At 52.7% G+C, this 12,241-nt stretch overlaps 1 protein-coding gene across 1 annotated transcript; it reads right to left on the bottom strand.

Annotated features, from left to right (window-relative positions):
• Window positions 1-4,842: 4,842 nt before the first annotated feature.
• On the bottom strand, window positions 4,843-7,187 carry PCGF1 (polycomb group ring finger 1). The gene is made up of 9 exons (XM_005575512.4): window positions 7,065-7,187; window positions 6,531-6,636; window positions 6,221-6,373; window positions 5,979-6,050; window positions 5,750-5,855; window positions 5,536-5,569; window positions 5,351-5,437; window positions 5,138-5,218; window positions 4,843-4,990 (listed from the first exon to the last, which is right to left on the bottom strand). Exons 1-9 carry the CDS (start codon window positions 7,155-7,157, stop codon window positions 4,943-4,945), a joined length of 780 nt encoding a protein of 259 aa, XP_005575569.1. The 5' UTR covers window positions 7,158-7,187; the 3' UTR covers window positions 4,843-4,942.
• Between the last annotated feature and the right edge of the window lie 5,054 nt (window positions 7,188-12,241).

Below are 12,241 nucleotides of genomic sequence, written 5' to 3'. Positions count from 1 at the left end.
TGGGAGTAGTGGGGATGCCACGAAGAAGCAAGCACAGGTGAATGGATTGTAGGCTGCCCCACCTGACGAGGTCAGAACACACAGAGAAGCTGCCAGGAGACCCGGGCCGCAGGAGAGAAGACCCAGGGAACTCCAAACTGGTGCAACTGCCCAGGAGGGGTCTTTGTCAGTGAGGACTGGCAAAATCAGTCGATTTCGTCTGTCTTTGTCTTCTTCTTCTTAAGCTCCCATAGTTCAGGTATGTATGGTTTCCCCAGCCTGCGGAGGCTCAGAAACTGCCAAGGGGAGCAAGGTGCCCTGGCCAGAGAGGGGTCACTCCCCATAGAAGAGAGACTTGAAGGGCAGACTTTATGAACCCAACTGGATTTTGGGACAGGCATCCTGACAACCCAGGTGCTAACTGTGAGGCCTGGTGTATTCATTCCTCTTTAATCTGGGTTTTATCTGCCACACTTATACTGGTTCTGGGCTCATACCTGGGTAAGCACCTGCAGCCCTCCTTTGTAGGAAGAAGGCAGCTCAGGGACAGCGGTGCCTCAGCAGTGGAGACCCAGCAAGGTATGGGTTTTGTTCCTACATTCCACCCCAAACAGTTGGAGGATTGACAGCCCAGAGGCAGGGAAGCCCTGCCACTCCTGAGGAGCCTGCAGCTTTGCTGCCCAGGGAAGTTAGAAACTGATGTGCTTCTAGCTTTTTAAAACAGTGCCACGAAGAACCAGGCCAGTCCCTCCTGGACTGTCCATTATGTCACTTTCCTTGTAGACTGCTGCGTCTCCCACCATCTGTGCAGTGTCCACCTGTCTATTCCCTGGGGCAACTGCAGCATGCAATTGGGGTTCCCTAAACAGGGCTTAGGAGATCCAAGGCACCTGGGCCAAAGACTCTTTGACAAAGATGGGAAGGCACCTTCATCGGGTCTTCTTGGTAAAGGGCTCACTCCAACAACCCCCCTCCCCCACCCGCAACATTCACACAATGCCCTCCTGGAAAGCTGAGCAACACACTTAAAGCCTGATAGGCCACTGCTGGATCAAAGAGCAGAGCCAGGCCATGGTGGAAAGCTGAGCTGCCTCAGGACCTTGTTAAATGGTTATTAATGGTGAGGGGCAGAGGAGGTCCTGGAGAGATCTTCGGGCTACAGGCCTCAGCCCTGGAAACCATCCCAGTGGTTTCACTTAATGTGCAATAAAGCAGCTCTCTGGAGGCAGCAGGAACTGCCCCACTGCATCCCAGGCATGTCACCAAGCAGATGCTGCAATCTTCACTCATACATCCTCTATGTGGCTTTTGTGTCTGTCTCTACCTCTGCTCTCAATTACTTGTGTGTGTCTGTGAGGAGTGCGGAGCTCCTTATGGGCCTGTGCCTTGCAGCCCCTTCCATCTCTCCCGCCTGGTTCTCCCCTCTGCAGCTGGGCTCAGGTACTGGGATTGGACAGCTCCCAAACATGAGTTTGGGGGAGGAGATGGAAGTGGAGACTAGCAAAGGGAGGAGGCCAGGACAGCAGAGGCCCCTCTAAGGTCATCATAGCGGCCAGGGACTAGTCCAGGGGATCATGGGGCCACAGAAGGGGACTTTTCCCAGTACTGGAACTCGAGCTGGGGAGAAACCGGATCCACAGAGAGGGGTAGGAGGAGGGTGAGTGATTAATGAGGAAGATTAAGAGATTAAACCTTGTTCTAGGTTGGGGAGGGGACACTTACTCGGCTGTCCTATAGGCTACCCCCAACCCCAGCTTGGAAGCGCAGAAAATCCCGGGTGCTCGCCTCTTCCCGCCCACGGGTGGAACCCTCCCTGTTCAAGATCCTTCTCAAGAGATGCAGGGAGGCCAGCCTTCACCACTGGCCCCGCAGGGCAGGGCGGACGGTTTTCCTTCCCCGTCATCCTCAGGCAATCTCTTGTGTTTCCCACCTTCTCAGATTCCTTTTATTGTCCCTTCAGACATTTCAGGGCCCTGCACTCCCTCCCCTTGTAGAGATCCCCACATTCCAAATTCGGTCTCTTGGGAAGGCACCCCATTCCCACTTAAGGATGCTTTCTCACACCTCCCCTTTCAGATTTCCCATTCTCATCCCCCAGCCCTACCCCCACCTCATCTTGCATACCCCATCGGCGGATTCCTCCACCCAGGGCTGCCCCTGCTCAACCCAGTTCCCCACTGGTGGCACGGAGTCCTGCTCAATAAACGACCTTTAGTCTCTGATTGCCTGGCCCGGACATTCCACTGAATTCTGTGAATGTGTAGGAGGGTTGGAGTAACCCCTTAGAATAACCCGTTGGGGAGGTGGACAAGGACAGTCTCAGAGAAGAGCTTGCCCCACTCCTCCCCACCCTTAGGGAACATCCGTGAACGGGAGTGAGAGGGAAGTGGGAGTTCAGGGAGCAAAGTCCAGGCAGAGGAGCGTGAGAAGGGGCGTCCGTCCGTCCCGCACACTTCTGGGATTGTTTTCTCTTTCAAAAAGAGCTACTGCGGAGTGAACCGATCCTTATATTTTAGTTTCATGACTTGGGGCGCGGCAGGCCTATGAGTTGTTTTGCTCCCTGGACGTTGTTTTGCAAAGATCTCTGCGCGCCCACCGCCACCCTCCCAGGTGTGCGGGTGGGGAAGCAGCCAGCGGTGGGAAACTCGGACGCCCTCCCCGACACTTTTCTCCCCCCAACTCCGCAATAATCATTTCTAGGGAAGTCCTTTTTCCCATCAAGCCCTGGGAATGATTGGCCAGGCTGAGAGAGGGACCCGTCCTCCTCTGTGCCAAAGGCTGGAGCAAATCCTGGTGCTGTCGCCTTTGCGTGTGAGTCCTGGAAATGGCGGGGTTGAGGAAGGTGGGCAGAGGCAAGGTTTGGCCCCCCAGGGGAGAACGGACGCCTTGTCCCGAAAGTGCAGCACGGCCGAGAGCGTCCGGGGGTGCAGAGAGCGCCCTGGGATGGTCCTGCCGCCGCCTCTCCTTTGACTCCGGAGCGCCGCGCCGCGTCCGGGCGCGTTCTCAGTTGCTCGCAGCCAGAGAGGACCCTGGGCGTGATTCTCCCTCCCTGGCACAGACGGAGACCCGAGTGACCCCGGGGTCCGGGTGGGAGTGGGGAATGGACCCATAGACCCGGGACGAGCGGCGCGGAGCCCGCAGCTGGCCAGCTTCAGCCCCCTTGGGAGACGCAGTGCAGCTGCCGCCGCTGACAGACTAGACCAAGGCTCAGCGGGGCCCCACCCCAGATCCGGCCAGAGCGCCTTCCGCGCTGCTTGGCCTCAAGGCGTGAGTCACCAAGGGCCTCAAGTCCCGTGACTTGGTTCTCAGGGTCTCCGGCCTCGGGCCCATTAATCTTCAGACCTGGCTTTTTCGACGCCGAGCTGCCGCCCAGCCCCAACGGGAGGGCCTTCCAGGGAGACCAAGTCGGACTGCTCCCCAACTCCCGCAGCTGCTCGGCCCCTGCAAAGCCCCCGGGAGCGTTTCTACTCTCCCTTGAGCCCATGCCACTCCCCTGTCACTCCTAGGAAACGCGTTTTTGCGCAGAAACTCCTGGAGAACAGCCCTGGGCGCCACGTACTTGCCCGGACTGCAAAGCCCACAGAGCTTCAATTCGGAGGAAGAGGAGTGGGGAGCCCTGAGCTGGGGTGTTTCTGGAGGAGGTCGAGGAGGGGGCTAGTGGGGGAGAGGCATTCCCTGGAAACGTTTGGAAGCTTTGGTAATCTTGGAGACCATGTCAGGAAAGAAGCGTACCCATGCCGTCTGCGGTGTGCCCACCCGGGTCCCCATCAGTGCCCCACGCACTCCTCTTCATCCGCGCGGAGAGGCGGAGGTCTCCCGGAAAGCCAGTCTGACTGTAGCACCCCAGAGCGTCCAATGCGAGCTCAGGCCTTTCCCACAAGTCTGGAGTTTTCTTACCCAGTTGAGGCCACCTTTGCTGTACTCACTCCCTACCCTCCCGCCCCACCCTCTGCCACCCTACCTCCATCTTTGATGGTTAGCGCCTTCAGCCCTCAACAGCTTCGCACAACCAATCCCCTAGAAGCTGTGAAGTCAGACCAGCCAGGGTGGGACCTAGGTTTTAACTCGGGTTCTGGCTACACATGCTGCGCCTCCGTACAGTTTGTCCCAGATTTGGCAGCAGGCCGGAACTCTGCTTTGGCCTCTGTCTGTTCCTGTCGCAGTTGGGCAAGTTTCTAGCTACCCCACTGAGAGGACCATAGAACAAGGACCCTGGCATGGCATACAGACAAGGAATGTTTGCTCAATTAATGGAGCTGGTGCCTTGCAGCTTCCCTTTTGTTCCTTGAAGTTGCCCTTGCTGTCCTCCACATCAGCTCCCTCCCCTCCTCAGCTACTTATTCTCCATCCTGACTTCTAGTCTTGGTCCCCAAGTACTTGTTGAATTCTGTATGGACAGCCAAGCATCCACTTTTGACAATCCCTGTGGCCCCACCCCATTTGTTTTTTAGACTTCTCCCTCCTTTTTGTCCCCATCCCCCAAGTTATAAAACTATAACACAATTCTTTGGATTTTTTTTTTTAAATATCTCACTTGTTCAATCCTGCAGCAGCCACTGTCCAACTCCAGCCTTCTCACCACCGCTGAATTAGGACATCTCCTAAGAGGCCCGCACCCACACTGTATGCTGCAGCATACAAGGACAGCTGAGAGCTCCCCTCGAGGAAGGCTTCCCATCACCAAAAAGAGTGGTGTGGGAGGCCTGGTTTCACACATATAGGGATCCTCTACCCTTCTCCTTTGGCAAGACATTGAGGACCCATGGCCATAGAGCACAGGTCCTTCTTCACAATGAAACTCAGGATTTTTGAAGAAGGCAGGACACAGCATGAGTGTGAGGCAGGAAGAATAAGGAAGAGAGGTGCTTTTTAAAAGTTTTTATTTCAAAAAATAAAGCTGCAGTTCATTTCACATAAATATCTGGGGAGGGAAGGGGAGTGGGATGGGGTGGGGGCTTGGCCCCTACCTCCTCTTCTCTTTCACACTGTATTGTAAAAGCAAAGGGGATGGCTAAGGAGAGAATGAGGAAGTAGTAGTCAGTGGGGAGTATTATTCTATTATCCAAAGGGCCCCTCAGCCCACCCTTCCCCTGCAGACTGTGGGTTGGTTGGGGGGAGTCTGAAGGGGGGTGAAGCCAGGGAGGGTGGCCTGGCTTACCTTGCCGAACCAGCGGGAGAGCCATATCTGCTTCATTGTCATGTGATCAGGGAGAACTTCATTGTCAAAAAGGAGCTGCACCTAGGAGGGAGATGGGGGTATAATTTTAGGAACTTTCTGGCAGGTCAAAAACTACCCTCGTCCACCCTAGACTTTGTCCCTCCTTTCTTAGCCCCTTCTCCCCTCCAAGAAACCAACTGTGAGACTACTCACATGCTGAGGGTTTAGCATCAAGCGGTGACACAGGACCCTCCGGAGATGGCGTACCTCAGCTCTAACAGAACATCGGACATACTTGTTCTGGGAGCAGGGAGGGGAGGGAAGAGGGCAAGGTGTGTGAGGGAAGGGCCATGGGAGGTGAGTCTCCTTAGAGAGGCCCTCCCCTCAGCCCTTCTCACCTGCAGGACGCTTTTATTCTTGTCTTTGCCAGAACTGGGGGGAAATAGACACAGGTTAGGGAACCCTATCTTTCCTCCTCTCCCCCACCCAGAGCCATGATATACTCTCTTCAAGGGGATAGGTACTCACTCACTGCTTGGCCTCTCCCCCATACCCTCCCTGGCTCTGGGTCATTGGCACTGTCACCTTCTGCAACCCCTGACCTTCTCCTACCTCAGCCGCTCCAGGCACAGGTTCAGCTGCTCATCATAGCGATAGTAGTGGGCTTTAGAGTGGTCAAAGCTGCTGAAGGGGAGGCCAAGGTTGCTCAGTGCTGGCTCTGAGAAAGATAGGGTAGTGAGGTGGCTGGTGGCACACATTCCATACTCCTCTTTCCCCAGAGAGCAAAACTGGGCAAGAAGAATGCTCTGGGGGCTTTACTCTCCCGCGGCCAAGGACATACCTTCCCCACTGGGCTGGGTGACCCGGTCCAAACCTCGGGACTGGTAGAATTCCCGAATCCGTTTCTCTTCACCTAGAAGAAGGTGAAATATGAGAATAAAGTATTAGCCCCTCCTCACTCTTTGTCCTTCCCTCATCTTTGGCCTTCTGCCTACATGATTCCTACCAAAGCCCCTGTCACCTCAAGCTGCCACTCAGCAATTAGTCCTCAAGAAGCCCCTCAAAGTCAGGTTAGTCACTCACTGTCTTGCAAGCCAGGCACCAGCTTGTACACGATGTCCTGCATGACCCGGTCCAGTTTGAGGTTGAGCAGTGGCTGTGTCTCGTGGATCTTAATGTTGCACATGGGGCAGTACTTGCTAGTTTGGAGGTACTTCACAATACAACTCTTGCAGACTGCAGGAAAAGAAAAGTAGATTCTCAGGCCCTCTGGAAACTGGATTCATGGGCTGGGTGGGGTGCCTGGATTCGTGGGGCAGGCCGCACAGAAGTTGGCAGTCGGCTTGGTGAAGACTAGGGACTGGAAGAACTAGGCAGTCTCCAAGGCACTCACAAGTATGAAGACACTCTGTGATGGTGGTGGCATCCACGAAGTAGCCGGCGCATAGGCAGCAAACAATGTGTTCATTCAAGTCTTTGATCTTCACTCGAACTTCCTCCTGAATATACACCCTCCGTCACCAACCATCCACCCTCAGCCCCCAACCCGTGCGCCTTCCCACTCTGGGGGTCGCCTCCTTCATCACACTCCACGGCCAAGCCCCGCGTCCTGCGCCATCAGCCGGGGATGAGCTCCAGGGGACTGGCACTCCCCCTCCGCCCAGCAGAGGGCTCCGCGCACAGCGGGGGCTTCCCTCACGTGGACTCGCCTGACCCTCCTTTCCCAGGGGAGACTACACGACGTCGGCGACACAATGCGCAGGCGTCCTAAGCGGAGTTTGGCAACTCGATCGCAATCACGCAGGCGCACTGGGTACTCTGTCTCTGCGCAGGCGCACTGGGCGCCCGGCCAGCCACCGCCCGTCCTTTAGCCCGCCCCAGTTCGCACCGCTGGCCGACCACAGCAGTAACCCTGCCGCCCTTGCACCTCGTTCCGTAGCGGGTCCATCTTGTACACTGACTGGAGCTGGTTCCGAAGCCTCATCGCGATCGCAATCTGGCCCCCCTGAGGAGACGCCATCTTAAAGGCTGATCCCAGCCTGCCACTTCCGGTGCCGCCTGCAGGGCGGGACTTGTCTCCCAGCAACGAGGTTCTAGGTCTTTTCGGATTCGCTCACCCTCTGTAAGGCCCCGCCCACGTTCCTTTCTCCCCGTGTGCTCACCTGAGCCCCACCGGCCCCTCCCCTCCTCAATCCGTAATTAAGGAGTGGTGGGGGGGAATAGGGAAGGGTCCTATCTCTTCAGCCTCCTGTAGAACTCATCATAGTAGACCCTAAGCGACCTCAAGACTAACTTTTGGAGCCTGCGAAAGACCGCCCCCTCCTACCCCCAAAGGCCCGGCAGTCTTGTGCCTGCTACCCGCTCAGGGTCGTCGGTCTTCTGTGACGACTACCCTGCTGAAGAAGCCCCTCCTGGGTCCTCTCCTCGTAATGCCGCCCTGTCGGCGTCCGCGGAGCGGAGCTTCATCCAGATGGCGGGCCTTCTCCCCGCTCCACGGAGGGAGTTTCTCGGGCTTTGCAGAGTCTCGGAGAGGGTGCCGGGGGATGGGGAGGGAGAGACCCCCAGGGACTTGGTAGTGATCTTATCCCCCCATTCTCCCCCTGCTGCCGGGGATGGGGGGGGCAGGCCCTGGTTAATGATGATGATTTAATCATCGGCGCCTGCGGAGGCCTGGGACAGACTAATGCAGAGCAGATGCCGAAGGAGGAGGGGAGGACGACTAGGACACTGCCACACACAGACAGGCTTAGGCAGCGAGCGCCTGTAGTAGCATAGGCCCAGCCTCGCACTTGGGGATTACGCGGGATGCTCGAGAGCTCTACACCGCCAGCCCTGGGTACTTAAAAAAGGATAAATTTCCTTTGAGGTATTAACATCAAATGTAACTGGAGATTCGAGAAGGGAGAGATTCCAATGGAGACCTCAAAAAGGCTTTCTGGAGAAAGTGGGACTTTGGGCACAATTTAGACTTGGGGGAGGGGGTGGAAGTGTGCTGAAATAGAAAGGACGTGGAGGGGAATGACCAGAGGACAGGAAGGTCAAGATGTAGATTTGAGAGTGGTAATAGAAAAAGCAGGGCCTTAAAGAGTTGTAATTTTTAGCCTGAGGGCAATTGGGAGCTAGCGGACTTTTTTGAAGGGAGGAGGTTATCCTGTGAAAGCGACATTTTTGTTCATTTCTCTTCAGAGGGAATTGGAGTGAATATGCAGCAAGAAGTTATGAGATTAGTGATTAATCAACTATTCATTACAGCCACTGTTTACCTACTTCCCTGGTCCAAGTCACTATCCTCTGTAGTGGCTTCTTGACTGTTTTCCTCGAGTCCCCCTTCGCGTGTTCTCAACATAACAGCTCAGTGCTATGTTTCTCAGAGCTAGTGATTCTGATAAAATATGAAACACAAAGGACAAAGGACAATTTTTGAGATGTGGATGTGTTTATTATTTTTATGGTGATGTTGGTTTCATGGGTATATACATATGTCAAAACTTATCAAACTGTACACTTCAAATATCTGCAGTTTATATGTCCATTATACCTCAAGAAAGCTATTAAAAATAAAGTTGAAAAATTAGGTTGTGGCCGGGCGCGGTGGCTCAAGCCTGTAATCCCAGCACTTTGGGAGGCCAAGACGGGCGGATCACGAGGTCAGGAGATCGAGACCATCCTGGCTAACACAGTGAAACCCCGTCTCTACTAAAAAATACAAAAAACTAGCCGGGCGAGGTGGCGGGCGCCTGTAGTCCCAGCTACTCGGGAGGCTGAGGCAGGAGAATGGCGTAAACCTGGGAGGCGGAGCTCGCAGTGAGCTGAGATCCGGCCACTGCACTCCAGCCCGGGCGACAGAGCGAGACTCCGTCTCAAAAAAAAAAAAAAAAAAAAAAAAAAAAAAAAAAAAAAAGAAAAATTAGGTTGTTTCTTTTTTACTGTTTAAAACCTGTTGAGAGCTTCCCTTTTCAATCAGAATAAAAGTCAAAGTCTTACAGTGGTGTGCAAGGGCCTGCATAGTCTCTTCAGATACACCAGGATATCCTTCCACTGTGTCCCCAACTTGAAATGCTTAGGCATCCAAAATGGCTCCCCCCTTCTTTCAGGTCTTTACTCATGAGGCTTCTGTAATCACTCTAGATGAATAACAACTCACCCACCCTTTCACTTCCTTGTTTTTTTTTTTTTTTTTTGTTAGCATTTATTAGCATTCTTAGCATTTATTATTATTTAATATACATTTCTAATATATATTATAAATATTTTCTAGTTATTTTCAGAAAATATTTTCTAGAAAACATATTTCCTAGTTTTTCATCTGCCCTTTCCACTAGACTATAAGCTTCTCAGTGGCAGGGATTTTTTTCCTCTGTTGTGTTCACAGATACAGCTCCAGTGCCAGCTGCATAGTTGGTGTTCAATAAAAATTTTCTGGATGAATACATGAATGAATCCAAGTGGTGGTGATGACAGCCTCAATTAGGGTTTTAGCAATGGCAATGGAAAGGAAGGGCTGTATCTGAAACATTTCAAAGGAAAGTATAATAGGAGGAAGTAGCCAGGAACCTGGCTTGGTAGGCCTGGGTAAGAGGGTGAAAGAAGAGCTTTGGAGGGAAGCATGTCCTCCAGCCTGCTGGACTTATGTGGCTGCAGGGAAGCAGGGGGAGCTTGTTAGAAGGCTAGAAGAGTGAGTGGTGGGGCTGAAGTGTCAGAACGAACCAGGGATGGAGGTCTCAGAGTTATCTGGCTGGATATGAGAGTTGGGACTTTTGGAATGGGTGGAACTTGAGCAGATGTAGAGATAAAGAAAGTTTAAGGCCTGGTGCAGTGGCTCACGCCTGTAATACCAGCACTTTGGGAGGCTAAGGTGGGTGTATACTTGAGCCCAGGAGTTGGAGACCAGCCTGGGCAACATGGTGGGACTCCGTCTCTACAAAAAGTACAAAAATTAGCCTGGCATGGTGGCGCATACCTGTAGTCTCAGCTACTTGGGAGGCTAAGGTGGGAAGATTGCTCGAGCCTGGGATGTTGAGGCAGCAGTGAACTATGATCGTGCTACTGCACTCCAGCCTGAGCAACAGAGTGAGATCCCATGTCTTAAAAAAAAAGAAAAAAGAAAGCTTAAGTGTGAGCTCTGAAGAATCCTCACAGTCTTCAGTGGAAAAAGCCAAATCAGTGGAAGAAAAACATAAGCAGTGACTACGAAAGTCCAAAGATGTGGAATAAGATATTACAGAAGCAAAAAGAAGGGACACTTCAAAAAATAATTGATGACCAACAAAGTAAAACATGTCAGGGAAGTCCTGGAGGAGGGATACTGAACACTGGAGCTCTCTGAGAAAGGGTTACTATAATGAAGGCAGCTTGCACTGAGTTAAGAATAAATCATGATGAAATGGAGGCAGTACACATGAAGTAAAAAGGAAAGGAAAAGCATGATCTCTTTTGAAGACTCAGGCCAAGATTTTGTCCAGATAATAAAGATCTGAGACAGTTGAGGCATAGGAAAGACTAAGTTGATGAGAGCCACGGACACACAGGACATGGTGAGACAGATCCAAAGCAGTATGTTTGAGGGGGCACTCATTCCAGCACCTCTATCTTCAACATAAACCAGCAGGAACAATCCTTTCCCTGTGAATCAGATTCAAGGAGGCAAGAGAGGACATTTCAAGCCAGGTTGGGATGGTGGCACACACCTGTAACTCTAGATACTCAGGAGGTCAAGGTGGGAGGATTGTTTGAGCCCAGGAGTTTGAGGCCAGTCAGCCAGCCTGGGCATCATAGTGAGATGTCTCTTAAAAAAAGAGAAAGTCCTAGGACTGTGGTCTGAGTGACATAACTGGATACCATCTGTTCTTGAAGTGGGGCACTAAAATATTTTTAAAACTCCCCAGAAGACTTGTATGAACTACTGAGTTTGTGACCATTCTTAAACGATTAGTTGGACAGTCTCTGGGTGGCAGTACCATCTGTGCTGAACTCAAAAGGCAGGGGTGTGTGTACGGGTCTGCATGATGTTGCCTTTTTTTTCATTTGTTGATTCACTCACGGACTCATTCAAGGATTTATTTAGGTTGGCTGGAGACACACTGGTTACCCTGCCCGCCTGCCCCCAGACTCACCCTTCAGAGCAGAGAAAGGGACTAGCAAACTCCTAACCTGCACACCAGCCCCCCATTCAGAGATTATATTTCTTTGCTGTCTCCCTAGGTTCCCTGTTCCCATCTGGGGGAATCCAGCCCTTGCTATCAAGGAAGATTTTTTTTTTTTTTGAGATGGAGTCTTGCTCTGTCACCCCAGACTGGAATGCAGTAGTGATCTCAGCTCACTGAAACCTCTGCCTCCCGGATTCAAGTGATTCTCAGCCTCCCCAGTAGCTGGGATTACAGGTGCCTGCCACCATGCCCAGCTAATTTTTTTGTATTTTTAGTAGAGACAGGGTTTCACCATGTTGGCCAGGCTGGTCTGTCTTGAACTCCTGACATCAGGTGATCTGCCCCCTCTTGGCCTTCCAAAGTGCTGGGATTACAGGTGTGAGTCACTGCTCCCGGCTTGAAGATTTGAACAGGTTCATGCTTCCTTGTAGCCCTCTCAACTGCTGAGAAAAGTGCATGGGTTTCTGTAAAGGGATGGGAGGTGATAATGTTGTTTGTCTTCTCCATCAAGATGAAAATACATCTGGTAAATTGGTAGGAGCCCCCATCCTCTTTCAGAACAGGCTGTGAGCAGGGCTGAGGAGGGGCTGGACAAATTGGATAGTAGAGGTGGTCAAGATGGGGGAGGTTGACACTTTTTTTTTGAGACAGAGTCTTGCTCTGTCACCCAAGCTGGAGTGCAGTGGCATGATCTCGCCTCACTGCAAGCTCCATCTCCTGGGTTCATGCCATTCTCCTGCCTCAGCCTCCCAAGTAGCTGGGACTACAGGCACCCACCACCTCGCCCGGCTAATTTTTGTATTTTTAGTAGAGACGGGGTTTCACCGTGTTAACCAGGAAGGTCTCAATCTCCTGACCTCATGATCCCCTCCCCCCCGCCGCCTCGGCCCCCCAAAGTGCTGGGGTTACAGGCGTGAGCCACTGCGCCCGCCAGGTTGACACTGTTCCCCCTACTGCC

Source organism: Macaca fascicularis, chromosome 13 (genome assembly GCF_037993035.2).
Source record: "Macaca fascicularis isolate 582-1 chromosome 13, T2T-MFA8v1.1".
NCBI classification, from domain to species: domain Eukaryota; kingdom Metazoa; phylum Chordata; class Mammalia; order Primates; family Cercopithecidae; genus Macaca; species Macaca fascicularis.
This window is presented reverse-complemented; position numbering and strand designations above follow the sequence as displayed.